This window comes from Rhincodon typus, chromosome 5 (genome assembly GCF_021869965.1).
Source record: "Rhincodon typus isolate 14 chromosome 5, sRhiTyp1.1, whole genome shotgun sequence".
Classification (NCBI taxonomy): Eukaryota; Metazoa; Chordata; class Chondrichthyes; order Orectolobiformes; family Rhincodontidae; genus Rhincodon; species Rhincodon typus.
Window position 1 is genome coordinate 120,117,717 of NC_063336.1, and position 19,584 is coordinate 120,137,300.

Consider the following 19,584-nt stretch of genomic DNA (forward strand, 5'->3'; position numbering starts at 1 on the left):
TGGCCTGCTGTGTTCATCCAGCTCTGCACCTTGTTGTCTCAGATTCTCCAGCATCTGCAGTTCCTACTATCTCTGAAGTATTTTATATATTGTCAAACTTGGTTCAGGGTAAGCAAAATCATCAATGGGCAATTTAATATACTTGCTGTTACTAAGCAGGAATAATTATTCTCAGATACTTTTGAAGAGAAGCTTACCAAGGGGTGAAACTAGTTGGTCAACCAAACCCATCTTCTTAGCTTTATCTGCCCGGATATTTTTCCCAGTCAACATCATATCAAAGGCATTCGGAAGACCAACCTGATAATAAACCATTTAAAGGGAAAAATCAGGTCGTTGACATACTACATCTATAACACAGAAATGGATCATTCAATTCAAATAACCGATGCCAGTATTTATGTTCCATACTAGTTTTCTCCAAACCTACTTCCCCTACCCCGAGAAGCAGATGCTGCTAATGCTTCCTCCTTCATGTGTTTTTCTAGCTATTTCTCTCAAGTATTCCTTGTGCTGGCAAGTTCTATACTCTTACCACAGCAGTTATAGTGACATAGAGCACAGAAACAGATTCTTTGGTCCAACTCGTTTGTGCTGACCAGACATCCCAATCTGACCCAGTCCCATTTGTCAGTGTTAGGCCCAAATCCCTCTAAACCGTTCCTACTCATATATGATGCCTTTTAAATATTGTACTTGCACCGCCTCTGCCACTTACTCTGGCAGCTCGTTCCTCTGCATGAAAACATTACCCACAGGTCCTTGTTAAATCTTTTCCATCTCACCTTTAAACCTATGCCCTCTAGTTTTGGACTCCCCTAACCTCGGCAAAAGACCTTGGCAACTCACCCTATCAATGCCCCTCATGATTTTATAAACTTCTATAAAGTCAACCTCCGATGCTCCTAGAGAAAAAAGCCCCAGCTTATTCAGTCTCTAGTGAGAATTCAAATCCTCCAACCCTGGCAACATCCTTGTAAATCTTTTCCGCACCCTCTCAAGTTTAAAAACATCGTTCCTACAGAAGGGTGACCAGAATTGTAAGTAGTATTCTAAAAGTGGACTCAACAATGTCCTGTACAGATCCAACATAACATGCTAAGTCGCACACTCAATGCACTGGCCAATGAAGGCAAGCATGCCAAATGCCGCCTTCACCACCCTGTCCACCTGCATCTCCACCTTCAAGGAACTATGCACCTGCACCTCTTGTTCTCTTTGCTCTGCTACACTCCCCAGGGCCCTAGCATTAACTATAAAAGTCCTAGCCTCGTTTGTCTTACCAAAATGCAACACCTCTCATGTATTTAAATTAAACTCCATCTGCCACTCGTCAGCTCGTTTGCCTATCTGACCAAGGTCCCATGGTACTCCGAGGTAATCTCCTTCACTGTCCACTACACCACCTATTTGGTTTTATCTGCAAACTTACTAACCATACCTCCTATATTCACATCCGACTCACTTACATAAATGACAAAAAGCAGTGGACCCAGCACCGATCCTTGTGGTACACAGCTGGTCACAGGCCTCCAGTCCAAAAAGCAACCCGCTGTCTCTTACATTCAAGCCAATTTTGTACACAATTGGTAAGCTCTCCCTGGATCCCTTGTGATTCAACCTTACTAATGAGTGTACCTTGTCAAACACTTTGTGAAGTCCATACTGCTCTGTCTACATCAATTCTCCGTCACCTCTTCAAAAACTCAATCATGTCAGTCAGACACGATTTCCCATGTGGACTAACCTTAATCATTTCCTTGCCTTTCCAAATGCATGTAAATCCTGTCCCTCAGAATCCCCTCCAACAACTTCTCAACGGGGAGGATGAGCAGCCAGAAGTCATTGTGTACACTGGCACAAATGACATAAGTAGAAATAGGATGTGGTCCTGCGGAATGATTGTAGAGGGCTAGGAAAAATTTCAAAAACCACAACCTCGATGATGGTAATCTTCCAGTGCCACGTGCTAGTGAGGGTAAGAACAGGACGATATGGCAGATGAACGTGTGGGTAAAGAATTGGTGCAGGGGACAGGGATTTAGATTCCTGGAACATTGGGATCTTTTCCAGGGCAGAGGTGACCCATTCAAGAGGGACGGTTTGCACCTGAACTGGAGGGGGAAAATATCCTGGCAGGCAGATTTGCTAGCGCTACAAGGAAGGGTTTAAACTAGATTGGCAGGGGGTGGGATCCTCAACAGCAGGGATGGAAATGCGAGGCTGGCAGGAGATACAGTAATCAGAAATAGCGAGTTGAAGAGACAGGTTAGGCTGGAACAGGGCAGGGAGCGAGAAATGTGCGTTGGATTAAATTACATCTATTTCAACGCAACAGGGCTGACATAAGGCCAATGAACAGGTACGTGGGACTGAGAAATTATAGCTATTACAGAAACATGGCTAAGGGAGAGACAGGACTGGCAGCCTAATGTGCCAGGGTACAGGTGCTTTAGGCAGGACAGAGGTAGAGGAAAGAGAGGAGGGGGAGTTTCATTTTTTATTAAGGAGAGTATCACAGCCGTAGTCAGAGATGAAATAACTGAGGGATCATCTAGTAAGGCTTTGTGGGTGGAGCTAAGAAATAAGAAGGAGATGGTGATGTTATTGGGGTTGCACCATATGCCCCCAAATAATCAACAGGAATGAGAAGAACAAAAATGCAGGGAGATTAGGGAGACTTGCAGGAGCAATAAGGTTGTCATAGTGGGGGATTTTAATTTTCCTAACACAGGCTGGGATTGCCACAGTGTTAATGGCTCAGATGGAGTGGAATGTGTGTTCAGGAAGGTTTCCTCAAGCAACACATAGAGGTCCTACTCAGGAAAGGACAAAACCTGGCCTACTGTTGGGAAATAGGGCAGGACAGGTGACTGAGGTGACACTGGAGGAGCACTTTGGGAGCAGTGACCATAGTTCTACTAATTTTAAAATAGTTATGGAGGGGGACAAAACTGGTCCATAGGTTCAAGACCTAAATTGGGGCAAGGCGAATTTTGATGGAATCAGGAACTTGCAGGGGTTGATTGCAGTAGTTTAAAAGTACGATAGCTAGAGCTCAAGATCTATATGTTTCTGTGAGGGTGAAGGGTAAGGTTGGCGAGAATAAGGAACCCTGGATGACAAGAGATATTGAGGCTTTGACTAGAGAGGAGGAGGAGGCATGGCTCAGGTACAGGCAGCTGAGATCAAGGGAATCCCTGGAGGTATATAGGGGATACAGCAGTTTACTGAAGGAGGAAATCAAGATGGCGAAGGGGGGCAAAAGATAGCTTTGGCTGATAAGGTTAGAGTGAACCCAAAGAGGTTCTTTAAGTATATTGAAGGAAAAAAAACAACCAGAAAGAGAATAGGACACCTTAAGGACCAAAGTGAATATGTATGTATGGAACCGGAGGAGATGGCCGAGGTCCTCAATGAATATTTTTCTTCTGTGTTTACTGTGGAGAAAGACATGAAGACTTGGGAACTTGGGAAGTTAGTGGCGATATCTTAGGGACAGTCCAGATCACAATAAAAGTGGTGTTGGAAGTATTAGAATGTATGAAGACAGATAAATCTCCTGGTCCGGATCAGATGTATCCAAGAACCCTGCAAGAGGCTAGGGCAGAAGTTGCGGGGGCCCTGGCTAACATATTTGCATCATCGTTAGCCATAGGTGAGATCCTGGAAGACTGGAGGGTAGTGAATGATATGCCCTTATTAAAGAACAGCTGCAAAGAAAAACGTGAGAACTATAGACCAGTAGGTAAGTTACTCGAGAAGATCCTGACGGATAAGATATACATGCATTTGGAAAGACAGGGTTTAATTAGGAGCAGTCAGCATGGCTTCATGCATGGGAGATCATGCCTCACAAATTTGTCAGAGTTCTTTGATGAAGTGACCATGAAGGTTAATAAGGACAGTCAGTAAACAGTCTATATGGATTTCAGTAAGGCCTTTGATAAGGTTCCACATAGTAGGCTGCTCTGGAAGGTTAGATCACATGGAATCCAGGGATAGCTGGCAAATTGGATACATAAAAAATAGAAGTTGCAGCAGGATCATATCACCTGGGGAAGAGGGCTGAGAAATGGCAAATGGAGTTTAATACAGATAAGTGTGAAGTGTTGCATTTTGGAAAGTCAAATCAAGGTCAGAATTTCAAGGTGAATGGTGGGGCCTTAAGGAGTTCAGGTGCACGGTTCTCTGAAAGTGGAGTCACAGGTAGACAAGGCAGTGCAGAATGCTTTTGGCACACAGAGTATAGAAATTTGGAAGTTTTGTTGCAGTTGTACAGGACATTGGTGAGGCCACACTTGGAGTATTGTATTCAGTTTTGGTCACCTTGCTATAGGAAAGATGTTATTAAACTGGAAAGAGTGCAGAAGAAATTGACAAGGATGTTGCCATGGCTCAAGGGACTGAGTTAGAGGGAGAGGTCGGACAAGCTAGGACTTTTTTCTTTAGAGCGTCGGAGACTGAGGGGGGATCTTATAGAAGCGTATAAGGTCATGACAGACATGGATACAATGAATGCATTCAGTGTTTTTCTCAGCATTGGGGAATCGAGGACTAGAGGGCATCAGTTTAAGGTAAGGGGGATAGAATACATGGGAACCTGAGATGCAACTTTTTTTTTTTTTTCAAACAGAGGGTGGTACACATATGGAATGGGCTGCCAGTGGAGTGGTTGAAACAGGCACATTAACAACATTTAAAATGGATTTGGATGGATATATGGATAGGAAGGATTCAGAAGGATATGGGTCAAGTGCAGGAAAATGGGGTTAGCGTGGTTGGACATTTTGGTCGGCACGGACCAGTTTGGGCCGAAGGGCCTGTCTCCGTGCTGTAGGACTCTGACTCTATAACTTACCCAACTCTGACAGAAGGCTCTCCGAGCTATAGTCCCCCAGCTTTTCGCTTACAGTCTTTCTTAAAATAATGGCACCTCATTAGCCAACCTCTAGTCTTCCACCATCTACCAATGGCTGTCAATGATACAAATATCTCAGCAAGGGGCTCAGCAATTTCTTCCCTAGCTTCCCACAAAATTCTAGGAAACACCTAATCAGGTCCCGGGGATTTATCTACCTTTCTGCATTTTAAGACTTCCAGCGCCTACTCTTCTGTAATATGAACTCTTTCATTCCCTAAATTCCTGAGCTTCCATAACCTTTTCCACAGTAAATACTGACAGGCCCTGTTTTCTCCCTAGTTACTCTATTGCCTTTAATGTACTTACAGAACCTCTTTGGATTGTCCTTAACCCTATTCGCCAAAATTATCGCATGTCCCCTTTTTGCCTGATTTCCCTCAAGTATACTCCTACTGCCCTTATACTCCTTTAGAGATTCAATTGATTCCAGCTGACTATATCTGACATATGCCTCCTTCTTGACCAGAGCCTCAATTTCTCCAGTCATCCAGTGTTCCCTGCACCTACCACTCTTGCCCTTCACACTAACAGAAACATACTGTCTATGAACTCTCGTTGTCTTATTTTGAAAGGTCTCCCAGTTGCCAACCTTCCCTTTACCTGTAAATAGCTTCCCCGAGTCAACTTTTGAATGTTCCTGTCTAATATCATCAAAATTGATCTTATTCCAATTTAGAACTTGAACTTTTTGATCAGTTCCATCCTTTTACATAACTATTTTATAACTAACAGAAGCATGATCACTTGCCCTAAGGTGCTCCTCCACTGACACCTCAGTCACTTGGCCTGCCTTATTTCCCAGTCAGTCAATTGTTACTCCTTTTCTAATAAGTACATCCACATACTGAATCAGAAAGCTTTTTTGTACACATTTAAATTCCTCCCCATCCAACCCCTTAACACGATGACAGCCCCAGTCTATGTTTGGAAAGTTAAAACCCCCTACCATTACAACGTTATTCTTCTTACATATTTGCTTCTCAATTTCCCACTGTTAGGGGGAGGGGCTTGGAATGCACTCCCAACAAGGCGATCATCCCTTTCTGGTCTATCATGAAATTTCATTAGATGTTCTCCCAGGAATATCCTCCCGAAGTACAGCCATAATGTTATCCCCCACCAAAAACACCACTCTCCATTAGACACAGCAGCAGAAATTAGGCCATTTGGCCCATCAAGTCTGCTCCGCCATTCAATCATGGCTGATAAGTTCCCCAATCCCATTCTCCTGCTTTCTCCCTGTAACCCTTGATCCCCTTGATAATCAAGAACCTATCTATCTCAGTCTTAACTGTACTCAATGACCTAGGCTCCACAGCCTTCTGTGGCAGTGAGTTTCATAAATTCACCACTCTCTGGCTGAAGAAGTTTCTCCTTATCTCCGTTCTAAAAGGTCTTCCCTTTACTCTAAAGCTGTGCCCATCGGGTCCTAGACTCTCCTGCCAACGGAAGCATCTTCCTAACATCCACTTTGTCCAGGCCATTCAGTATTCTGTAAGTTTCAATTAGATTCCTCCCTCATCCTTCTAAACTCCAATGATTTTAGTCCCAGAGTCCTAAACGTTCCTCATATGTTAAGCTTTCCATTCCTGGGACCATTCTTGTGAACCTCCTCTGAACCCTTCCTGAGATGTGGGGCCCAAAACTGCACACAATACTCCAAATGTGGCCTAACCAGTACATCCCTGCTTTTATATTCAAGTCCTCTCAAAATAAATGCCAACATTGCATTTGCCTTCCTGACTACTGACTCAACCTGCAAGTTTACCTTGAGAGAATCCTGGACTAGAACTCCTAAGTCTCTTTGGCCTTCAGACTTCTGAATTTTCTCCCCATTTAGAAAACAGTCCGTGCTTTTATTCTTCTTAGCAAAGTGCATGACCTCACACTTTCCCACGTTGTACTCCATCTGCCACTTCTTTGCCCACTCTCCAACCTGTCCAAATCCTTTTGCAGCCTTGCCACCTCCTCAATACTACCTGTCTCTCCACCTATCTTTGTATTGTCTGCAAACTTAGCCATACTGCCCACAGTTCCTTCATCTAGATCATTAATGTATAAAGTGAAAAGTTGTGGTCCCAACACTGACCCTTGCGGAACATCACTTGTCACTGGCTGCCATCCTGAGAAAGACTCCTTTAACCCCACTCTCTGCTTTCTGCCAGACAGCCAATCTTCTATCCATGCTAGCACCTTGCCTGTAACACCACGGGCCCTTAACTTATTCAGCAGCCTCTTGTATGGCACCTCATCAAAGGCCTTCTTGAAGTCCAGGTAGATAACATCCATTGGCTCTCCTTGGTCTACCCTGCTCGTTACTTCCTCAAAGATTTATCAAGCATGACCTCCCCTTGATGAAACCATGCTGACTTTGCCCTATTTTACTATACACTTCCAAATATTCAGAAATCTCATCCTTTACAATGGACTCCAAAATCTTACCCACGACTGAGATTAGGCTAATCAGCCTATAATTTTCCATCTTTTGCCTTACTCCCTTTTTAAACATGGGTGCCATGTTAGCGATTTTCCAGTCCTCTGGGACCCTCCCTGACTCTAGCGATTCCTGAAAGATCACCACTAATGCTTCCACTATCTCTTCAGCTATCTCCTTTAGAACTCTGGGGTGTAGTCCATCTGGTCCAGGTGATTTGTCCACATTCAGGCCAATCAGTTTTACTAGCACCTTCTTCTTGGTGCTGGTCACCATACTCAGCTCTGCCCCCGACACTCTTGAATTTTTGGGATATTACTCGTGTCTTCCACCATGAAAACTAACGCGAAGAAATTATTCTGTTCTCAGCCATTTCCTTGTTCCCCACTACTATCTCTCCACTGTCATTTTCCAGTGGTTCAATGTCCACTTTTGCTTCTCTTTTCCCCTATATATACCTAAAGAAACTCTTACAGTCTTCATCTATATTAGTGGCTAGCCTACCCTCATATTTAATCTTCTCCCTCCTTATTTCTTTTTTTGTTGCCTTCTGTTGGTCTTTGTAAGCTTCCCAGTCCTCTGGTTTCCCACTGCCCTTCACCACACTATATGCTTTCTCTTTTGCTTTTATGCTATCCCTGATTTCTGTAGTCAGCCATGGTTGCCTCATCTTCTCTGTACCATGCTTCTTTTTCCTAGGGGTGAATTTTTGCTGTGTCTCTTGAATTACTCCCAGAAACTCCTGCCGTTGCCGTTCCGCTGTCTTTCCGGCTAGGCTCCTCTTCCAGTCAATCCTCCCAGCTCCTCCCTCATACCTCTGCAGTCGCCTTTATTCAACTGTAACACCGTTACCTCTGATTCTATCTTCTCCCTCTCAAATTACAGAGTAAATTCTATCATCTTATGATCACTGCTTCCTAAGGGTTGCTTTACCTTAAGCTCCCTTATCAAGTCTGCCTCATTGCACAACAAAATCCAGTATTGCCTGTTCCCTAGTGGGCTCCACCACCAGCTGCTCTAAAAAGCATTCTTGTAGACATTCCACAAACTCCTTTTCTTGCAATCCACTATCAACATAATTTTCCCAGTTCACCTGCATATTGAAATCCCCCCTGATCGCTGTGCTTTGCCTTTCTTACACAGCTTTTCTATCTTCTGGTGTATCTTGCGCCCCAGCTCCCGACTACTGTTTGGAAGCCTGTACACAACCCCAACTATGGTTTTTTTACCTTTGCAGTTCATCAATTCTACCCACAGAGATTCTACACCATCTGACCCTACTTCGTTTCTTCGTACTGATTTAATTTCATTTCTCACTAATAAGGCAACCCCACCCCCTCGGACCACCTGCCTATCTTTTCGATAGGATGTATACCCTTGGATATTCAGTTCCCAATCCTGGTCCCCTTGCAGCCATGTCTCGGTGATGCCTACCACGTCATACCTACCAGCTTCGATCTGTGCCACAAGCTCATTTACCTTATTCCTTATACTGTGTGCATTCAGATATAACATCTTCAGTCCTGTATTAACTCTCCCTCTTCTCATTTTCATTCGTTTTTCCAGTGTTTGATTGCTAGCCTTTTCCAAACACTCTGTCCTATTTGTGTCTGTGCTGGAGACTTTAATAACCTCTCCTGAATTCTCCTTCCCTGTCATTTCTTTCATATTTTTCCACTAAGTTGAACCTACCACTACAGATGTTAACCTGCTGCTTTGTTTCCCACCAGGGCAAGTTTCACCATTCCCTTCCCCCTCCCACTTTCTAGTTTAAAGTCCCGTTGACCAGCCTATTTACCCTTTTTGCTTGAACAATGACCCCAGCTCGATTCAGGTGGAGACTGTCCCAACGGTACAGATCCCTCCTATTCCAATACTGATACCATGAAAAGGAGCCCCTCTTTCCCGCACCACTCTTTTAGCCATGTGTTTACTTCCCTTATTCTCACATCCCTATGCCAATTTCGCACATGGCTCAAGCAGTAATCCGGAGATTATAACCCTTGAGGACCTGTTCTTTAATTTGGTTCCTAACTCCTGATAATCTCTGAACAGGTCCTCTTTCCTAGTCTTGCCTATGTTGTTTGTTCTGGCGTGGACCACAACAATTGGATCCTCCCCCTCCTGCTCCGATATCCTTTCAAGCCGGTCAGAAATATCCCTTACCCTGGCACCGGGCAGGCAACACACCATGCGAGACTCTCGATCCTGCTTACAAATGATACTATCTAGCACCCTAATTATAGAATCCCCTACAACTACCACCTGCCTTTTTGCTGCCCCTTCTTGAATGGCCTCCCGCACCACAGTGCAGTGGTCAGTTGGCTCATCCTCCCTGCAGCCCTTTTCCTCATCCACACAAGGAGCAAGTACCTCGTACGTGTTGGACAAGGTCAAGAGCTTAGGCTCCTCTGTTCTTGACTGCAGGATCCCTCTACCACTGCTTACAGTCACACCCTGCTGTCCCTGGCCACTGACCAAATTTGAATTACTTAATCTCCCAGGTGTGACTGCCTCCTGAAACAAGTCATGTAAGTACTTCTCCCCCTCCCGATGTACCGCAGCGTTTGAAGCTCCGATTCCAGCTCATCAACTCTTAAGCCGAAGTTCCTTGAGCAACCAACACTTGCTGCAGATATGGTCACTGCAGTTCGCAATGGGATCAGCCAGCTCCCACATCATACAACTACAACACATCACCTGTCCAGCCATTTCTACTTAGTTAATTAATTTATTAATTTATATAATTTATTATAATGAGTTAATTAAATTTGTTGATAGTTTCCTCCCTCTGACAGCTTCCTGCCCAATAAAAGAACAAGAAAGAAAATTCCCTCTATGCTAGATTGCCAAAAGAATAAAAAAAGCCTACCTTACCGACCCTCCACACAGTCTTTTTTTTTGGTCAGAGGAGGAGGATGGGTGGGAGACACTACACGTGTAGTGTTTCGGATTTAGACAATGCCCGAATATAATAGTTCACTTCCTGGCTCACGCTCTCACCACTCCCGCCGTTCGAATCAAGTAGGGCTATGTCTCACGAGGTAAGTTTTTTTTAAGCAAAATCTTACCTCCCCCTACTCTTTTGTCTCCCTTTTTATCCTTCCTACAGCATCTACACCCCAGAACATTAAGCTGCCAGTCCTGTCCGTCTGAGCCATGTTTCTATAATAGCTGTGTTATCCCAGTCCCATGTTCTCAGCAATACCCAAAGTTCATCTGCCTTACCTGTCAGGCCTCCTGTATTGAAGTAAATACAGTTTAATTTATCAGTCTTGCCTCAATCTCTGCTAAGCTCCTGTCTACATTGACTGTTTGACTTGCTCCCCCTATGTACTGTGCCAGCCTCAGCATTTTCTCACTATCTCTTTGGTTCCCACCACACTTTACCAGTTTAAAGCCTCTCGAGCAGCACTAGCATATCTCCCTGCAAGGATATTGATGCCTTTCCAATTCAGGTGGAACCTGTCCCTCTAATAAATTTCTATCCTTTAAGTGATCTCAATGGTTCAAAAAAACGTGTATCTTTGCCTCCCTGCACCAGCTCCTCAGCCATGCATTCATCTGTTCTACCCTCCTATTCCTACACTCACTAGCACGTGGCACCAGTAGTAGTCCAGATATTACTTGCCTCGAGGTTCTACTTTTTAACCTCCTGCTTAGTTTCCTAGTATCTTTCTGCAATATCTCATCCCGTTCCCGAACCATGTCATCAGTATCAACGTGTACAATGACCTCCTGCTGGTCATTCTCCACTTTCAGGATATTCTGCACCCTCTCCAAGACAGGGAGCAACACACCATCCTGATGTCTTTCTGATGACGGCAGAAACGTTTGTCTGTGCCCCAGTCTACACAGAACTCTTGGCTTAAAATATAAATCCTACCGGAATTGTTCGAGATTGTCTTACATTATGAACTGTTTTTAAATTTTATAGCTTGAGAAATGAAGCCTTGTGCTTGCTTGCTTTCTCTTCACGGCCTTAGGAATCTATTTCACCACTTTAAAAAGTATTTGAGCACAAAGATCCATTTGGTCCTCTACTCCATTCACTCTCAATATTCAGCAGTATGTGGCCAACCCTATTCTTGCTAGCAAAATGCCTCACCTCTCACGTATCTATATTGAAACTCACCTACTTGCACAATGGCAAACTTATTAACATCTTCTTGCACTTTGTCACATTTTTCCTTTGCAGTAACTACACCTCCAAATTTGACACTGTTCACACATTTTGAAATTGTACTTCTGATTCCCAACTTCAAGTTATTCCAGTACATCATGAACAATGGTTCAACATCAATCCCTCAGGAAAGTAATTTCCAATGTTTTGTGGCCCAGTTGAACCCCATTTAATTACTTCACAGTAGTCATTAGTCACTTGTTCACCATGCAGTAATTGTCGAAGACCTTTCAAAAACCTTGATATATTGCATATCTTGTATTACCCACATCTATCCTTTGTTACTTCTTTAAAGAATTCACTACATTTGGTCAAACACAAGTATTCTTTTTATAATATGTGCAGTTTCATTCTTGTATTACTGTTTCGTAGTCTTTTTCATTTATACCTTTGAGTAAAGATTTCATCATTTTCCCACCACAAACAAGTAAACTGATCTACAGTTATTTTGACTTGTTTTGTATCCCTCATTAAATACAGGAGTAACAGAAGCCATGTATCTGTCCTCTGACACAATTTTACACACTAAATAAAATATATGCCTTAGCTACCTCTTTCTTAACTTTTGATATGCATGCAAGTACTGTGGCCAATATTGTAAAGAGTCTACAACAAGACAGTCTCAAGAATCAACTTATTGATCAAACCTCGAAATTCATGTTCAGACCAATCTAACACGAATATTTCTCCTGGTTAGCAACACACTTTCTAGGGTATTGCCAGAACATCATTTGAAGGTTGTTACAAAAATCATATTGTGCATTTCAGTCAAAGGCCCTCTGGTCCATTATGTTTGCAATGATTAAGTTTGATAATTAAAAACAATGCAGTCATTGCAGTTTGCATTAAACTGAATTTAAACATTAAAAATAAATTACCATCTTTGGTAGCCTCTGAGTACCACCAGCTCCTGGCAGTAAGCCAAGCATAACTTCCGGAGTGCCCAATACTGTCTTGCTGTCCTTTGTTGCTATCCTGTAATGGCAGGCGATGGCAACCTAAACACACATGCAACAACTTAGCTTCTGTGACAGTATGAAAATGATTACACTTTTTTGATTAAATTACACAATTTGTTTTGATTTTATTATGTACTTCATTCTACAGTGAAAGGTTTGCACCAAGTCAATTATACAGACCAAAGGAATCACAATTCTGTTAATGATTATTCAATAGGAATAAGAATTCAATTTATAGGGGCCAACTCTACCAAAGACTAACTTACCTCTTTGCATGTCTCCACAATTAATTCTAACATTAAGCTTTTCAATCTTTTGAATATAGAATAAAACTTTCTGCCATCACTGATAAATTGTGTCTTATCCATGAAAGCAATTCTCTCATCAGTGTAAAAATCTGATATTCAAATTCCTAATATGTTATGTATTAATGTGCTCACACAGAAAATAAAACTTTTGACTAGATGCCAAATTATGGATTCTAAGGGTCAAATTATTAGGTGAGGTGACACAAACTAAGAGTGTGGGGGGTGGGGGCTGGGGAAACGACACTGGGACCCAGGTGAGAACAGGAGGGCGTGGTGTGTGTGTAAAAAGACAGACACGGGGAAGGTGGTTTTCAGGGTCCTGCCCCTCACAACACACACATATACATAGGCTTCTGGGCTCTCTTCCATTCTCATACCAGGGGATTTTCCCCCCCCTCCCCTACAAAAATCGCACATGCTTCCTTGCAGTGCAGACTGCAGTTATTTGTCAGACATTTTCAGTAGTGTAAATGCAGAAGGTAAATATGACTTGAAGAGAAGAAGTACCAATCTAAAAGCCTCTTTAAAAAATTACACATTCTTGTGGTGGAAAGCGTTGAGGAATCCCAGTTTGAAAATGGGGTGTTAAAATTAATAGGATAAATGCATGGATTCCTTTGAGGGAAAAAGTATGATAAGTTCAGCCAGTAGGAATTCATGAGAAAAAGTCCAGGAAGTTTGTTTCTAACTCAGTTTCCATTGAGAAAAAAGTCCTCTCCATGATTTATTTTATTTCAAGATTATGAAAAGAAATTGATCCAGAAAAATCGCAATATAAGGGTTCAAACTTTTAGGTAAGACAAACTTAAAATATAGCAGATATAATGAAAGGAGATATTTAAAGATTCAGAGACACACAATACAAATAAAAATACTGGAGATATGATGGCTTTCAGCTTCAATCTCTTGCCACACATTTCTCTATAATTAGTTAGGTTACACATTTCAAGTGGAAATTTGTCTCATACCTCAAGACCACCTCCAAGGCAGGAACCATTGATAGCAGCTACAACAGGTTTGGTCGATTCTTCAATCTTCAGAAACATTTTCTGCCCCTCCTGAGATAAACGTGTCACTTCTTCCACAGATTTACATTCCTCTATCATACTGCAAATAAAAGTAAAGTTCATAGATGACAATTTGTAAAGCTAGTATGGCCTTTTTTCATTGCATATGACAATGCTGCAGCCAATGTAGCCATTGGAATGATGGGATCCCACATTGTTATAAAATTCCAGAAATTTGATTCAGATGCAATGGCTGAACAGTTCAGAAAATGTATGACGTGAAAGGGAAATGCAAAGTGAGGACTTTGCCAGTTCTCCTCAATAATACAGATCTTGGGTCTGGGAGATTCTGACAAAGTAAGCTTGGCAAATTGCTGCAGTACATACTGTAGCCACTTTATATTGGTCATGAAAATATAAATAACAACTACAGTGGCAGAGATTTGATGAAGGAGACTGCTGTATCCTGCTAAGTAGCCATTTGATCGGTATACCATTCATCACTTGCACTATTTACTCACTCATTTGCTCTCAGTGAACATGAGCACAATAATCCTATGGACATTTACAAAATTATAAAAGTTTTATTCTGATCAAATAAGAAGCTAAGTCGTCTCTTTGACTATGTGAATAACTGTTTAATCCAGGTACATGATCCCTCCCTGACAGTCGAGATAAATGTTTTGATTTTTCTCCAGTTCCAAAAATTATGCAACAAGCCAAGCAGATTTCCTTTGAACTCTGCCTTATAAGTTAATTATATCAGAAAGGACGAAGTAAATTTCACAAATTCTTTGAAGTCAGCACCAGTGAAAGGAAGTCAGCACCAGTGAAAGTAAGTCAGGGTTCATGGTAGGAAATAATTCATTAAGTTAGAAACATCAAAAAAAGAGACAGTAATGGTGAAGAGATAACACACGGTGGAGCTGGAGGAACACAGCAGGCCAGGCAGCATCAGAGGTGTAGGAAAGCCGACGTTTCGGGTCGGGACCCTGCTTCAGAAAATTCCCATTTCTGAAGAAGGGTCCTGACCGAAAACGTCAACTTTCCTGCTCCTCTGATGCTGCCTGGCCTGCTGCGTTCCTCCAGCTCCACACTGTGTTATCTCTGACTCCAGCATCGGCAGTTCTTACTATCCCAGAGAAATGGTGAAACTTTGAATGCAGTTGCATTTAAAACAATGCGAAATTATAAAATTTGACTACACAGTAGATGGCCTATTTTGTCAACACTATTCTTTGAAACAACCATCCATTTAGTCTCTCATAATTGTTCTCCCTTAGCCCTACAAATGATTGACTATCAAATTCTTTTTGAGTCACCATTGAATCTGCTTGTACAACCATTTTGAGCAGTGCATTCCATTTGTAACTTGCTGCAAAATTGAACTGCTCAACGACAACCACCTCACTGCCTTGGTTATTTTGCTAAAATCCAAATCCTCTAGCGATTGACCTCTCTGTAAGTTGGGCATAATTCCTCTTTCTCAAAATGTTCCATAATTTTGAATAGTTTTGTTAAATTTTCCATGACCTTCTAAACCAGCATTGTCCAACAAGCTGTGGATCTGGCCCATACATGGGCCCTTATCCAAGTCCCAAATGTAAGGGTACGTAAAGAGAAGGTTGTCTTTGACAAATGCTGCAAAGCTGCTCAGCTAATCAGATCTTTTATTTCCTCCCACCAGCATTCACTGCTGATCAGGTTACTAGTCAGTCAACAGCAAACATGGGTGAGAAGGAGTCCCTGGCTGCAAGACCTTCAATCAGTGAAAAGGTATGAAAATGAAAATGCTGACCATATTCAATTTTCATAGCACTGGATGTTTTGTGATGAGTAAATGGGGGTGAGGCAAGGCAATGGGTTAGCAACAGTGGGTGCAAGATCAGGTCCAAATGGGGCAAAATTCTAGGGTGGAGGGTAGCAGATTCCAAGGCTCAGGTCCAATACTCCACCCCGGAATGCAGGCGTGTACTTAGTGCTGCCTGAACAAGTCCGTGGTGGGGGTGATGGCAGTCGAAGGTACTGGAGGATGCAGACTTCATTTGGAGAGACAGCTACAATGAAAGCCCAGTTTTCAAAGGTTCTCGGAGCAATTACTATTTTGCTATGGAGCACAATGAGGCTCAATTACATTTGATATGTCAGGAGAAAGAAGTCTTTAAGGAGTACTATATCAAACGGCATTATTGTACAAACTATGCTGACAATTTTGACAGCTTCAAAGGTCAGGTGAGAATGAATTGAAGGAACTCAGTGAACCAGCACCTTGTTTGCCAACAATCATTCTTCAAAGCTGCAAACAAAAAAGTTTTGAGGATCAAAAGCAGTTTCCTGATTGCTGAAATAACAGCAAACACAGGGAAGCCATTGTCCGATGGGAAATTGGCGACAGACACATTTATATCTGTGGCACGCTCTAGTAAAAATATGATAGTACAGAAAACTAGCTTTTGATATCAAACAAACAATCACTAGGAGAGTAGAGAACCAAGCATCCAACATTTATTGTCCTGATCACAAAACTTCACGTATGTCACTTTTAAAGTTTAAGATTCGATAACAGTACAGACATAAATGATACAACCCAACTGGTAATCTTCATATGAGGAGTTAAAAGAACTTTAGAAACTGTTAAGCAGCTCTTGATCACTGCCCAATGAAAGAAGGTAAAACAATTAAGTAAGACATTTTCAACAAAGTGACACATGCTGGTGAAATTCAATCTTCTACAGGACAAACTTTGTGGTCTGTGAATCAATGAAGCTCCTACAATGACAGGGAAGCACAAATGATTTGTTAGCCAGATGCTCAAATCAGTGCCTCCGGAAATCAACATACATCACTGTATCATCTACCAAGAACAACTTTGTGCAATGAGCCTGGAGATGAAATAAGTGGTGGGAAGAGTCAACTTGAAAGTCAAATTTAAAATCTCCAAGGGCTTAATCACAAGCCTTCCCCAAAGAGGTAGGATCACAGCATGATCATAATTTACTTCAGCCTGGTTTGTTGGCTCTGCAAGGCAGCTGCACTAGTTAGATTCTGGGAATTATTTTACCCGGGGTAGGCAAGAATAAGGAGTAATCAGACCAGTCATGGTCTTTCAGTCCTCCAGCAATATCATTGACTCTTAACTGCCCTCTAAAGTGGTCTGAACAAGCTACTCAGATCAAGGGACAATTAGGGAAGACCCTAAGAAATAAAAACCTTCATGGCAAATAAAGATTTGTGAACCTGAACACTTCTGCTACTGCATCTCCCTTAAAATAAGGAGAATCATACACGAAGAATACTCATCACAAAGCACATTTTACACTGAATCTGAATTCTGAAACTACATTTCAAAATGCAACCTACTTGATGTCAGCACCAGCAATGAAACAGCTTGGTTTTGATGAAATAAGAACAGCACTTCGAACACCATCATTTGCCCAAACTTCATTCATCACCTCAGTAAACTCTGATTGTAGCTTTTTAGATAGGGTGTTAACCTATACAGCATCAAAAAGAAACCAAATTACATTATTTTTCTAAAAAGCACAATCCTTAATTTCCAATACAAAGTTCTTGTTTGAGGCAGTGAAAGAATAAGGTATCGCATCCATCTTAAAGGAGGGACATTTATCACAGGTAATAATATTAGTTGGTCTTTTGCCAATAACACATTTGAGAGTCAAGATGCATGTAATCAGCAGACTTTTCCTTTGAACTTCAATGTAGGAATCATACAATGTGGAAACATATCAAGTATTACACAGGCTTTTACCAGCACTTTTGAAAATAATTTTAGAATGTGTAAATATGTTTTACAACTTACCAGAAAAAAAATAAATTGCATTTCTATAGCATTTTAACATTGAAAAACTTCCCAACATGGTTCACGGGGTAAGATCAGACAAAAAAAAGACACCAAGTCAAAAGAAATATTCAGAAGGAAAATCAAAAGCCTTGTTAAAAAGGTGAGCTTTAAACTCATCATTAAAGTACAAGGAGGTGGTCAATTATAGGGAGACAATTTCAGACCTTGACCCTGAAATGGCTGAGGCACGGTTATCAATACTGGATTGAAAACAGTGACAGTGGGAGTAGAATACGAGACCAGATCTGGAGGAATGCAAGGCTTCAGGACTGGAGGAAGTTATAGAACTGGGGAAAGAGCAGGACCAGGAAGGAGTGGACCACTAGAAACTGAAGTCCTATTTGGTCAGTGAGTGTTTGGATAAGAGTTGAGCAGAATTTGGTAGACATAGTTAACTTTGTTTTCCAGGATGATTCTGGAGCAAGATACCAGCTGCTTTGAGACAGGGCAGCAAAGCAAAGCACGATACAACTTGATATGGTCAAGTGAGATCTGTCATAGATGGTTCAATATACAATAAAAGGCAATTTCATACAAGTATGGGGCACATGCAGGTTATTTTGCCTGTTGGGCCTGTAAAAGCTCATTAACAAAGTTATTCAAATAGTTCCAACACAATGCATTGCTTTTATCCTATAGTCTTGTACTATTTTCACAAATAGTTAAAATTTACTATTGAATCTACTTCCATCAGATTCGAGATCATACTCCAGTGCATAACTCTTACTTTTCTTCATGCTGCCTCTAGTTACCTTGCCAATTACCTTAAACTTGCATCCTCGGGTTACCAATAATTCTCTAACAAGAAACCATTTTTATTCAGTTATCTAACAAACCCCTTTGTGATTTGAAAACCTCTACAAATTTCCCCTTAACTTGCCCTGTTTTAAGACACAAATTTCTTTGATCATAACACTCACAGTGGCACACGCAGACAGACAGACAGACACAGTAAAAGGATAAACTACAAAGAAAGTAAAATAGCTGTAATTTGTTCATTGTTTTGACAATGAGTACCAGTTCTTTGCAGAATCCTTGAATGATGTGTTGTATATAGGCATATGGGTTTGTTCTGAGGAAGGGTCACTGGACCCGAAATGTTAACTCTGTTTTCTCCTTCACAGATGCTGCCAGACCTGCTGAGCTTTTCCAGCAATTTTGTTTTTGTTCCCGATTTACAGCATCCGCAGTTCTTTCGGTTTTTATATGGGATTGTATGTTGCTTGAATTCTAAAGCCACCGGTCAATGCAAACAGCTTCCAACAGGGCTCCGAGGAATATTCACTTATTTCTTATAAATTAGGATTCATTTATCAGAACATTCAACAATTCTTTAACTGGATATAATCTACAGAGAGTAAAAGGTCAAGAACATAGCTTTCCAGTCCAACAGCTTCTAAGCATACAGCCTTCTGCCCAAAAGTCCAGTCAAAATCAGTCCAATCTATGGCTATGATCTTCATCACAGCTCTGAAGAAGAGTCAACTAGCTTGCTCTCTCTCCGTTGATGCTGCCTGACCTGCTGTGATTTCAAGCATTTTTTTGTTTTTGGTCAATCTATGGCTTCAGTTTCTTTTTTCCACATTCTCTGTGGCTGGCTGGCAGCACGAGCCTTCCCTTTGATTGACCAATGCAACATCCAATCAGTTGCCAGTCCTTGCGCATAACACATCCTGGTGCCAAAACGTCTGCAGTGTTCTTAGAAAAATAATTAAACTACAATTATCTTTCCAGACCAGTTCCCACATGAGAACATCAGTTTGTTTATTTTACAAGTAAGCTGGTGTTCAAAGTTCAACTCTCTACTTCAGCTCACGGTTCCAATCCAAAAACGAGAAAAGTAAAGAGTAAACAGCGATGACCTCAAGAGGACACTGGAGCCCCTCCAGAAGAAAGACTTAAAGAAG

At 41.7% G+C, this 19,584-nt stretch overlaps 1 protein-coding gene across 2 annotated transcripts in view; it reads right to left on the minus strand.

Moving 5' to 3' along the window:
• The window catches only part of LOC109910714 (hydroxyacyl-CoA dehydrogenase trifunctional multienzyme complex subunit alpha), a 101,896-nt gene that overhangs the window by 59,447 nt on the left and 22,865 nt on the right, over window positions 1-19,584 (minus strand). For both annotated transcript variants that reach the window (XM_048597195.1, XM_020509954.2), the window contains exons 4-7: window positions 17,176-17,309; window positions 13,777-13,915; window positions 12,420-12,539; window positions 198-300 (exon numbers count right to left, since the gene is read on the minus strand). In XM_048597195.1, coding sequence (XP_048453152.1) covers window positions 198-300; window positions 12,420-12,539; window positions 13,777-13,915; window positions 17,176-17,309 — 496 coding nt within the window. The remainder of the gene's footprint in view (window positions 1-197; window positions 301-12,419; window positions 12,540-13,776; window positions 13,916-17,175; window positions 17,310-19,584) is intronic.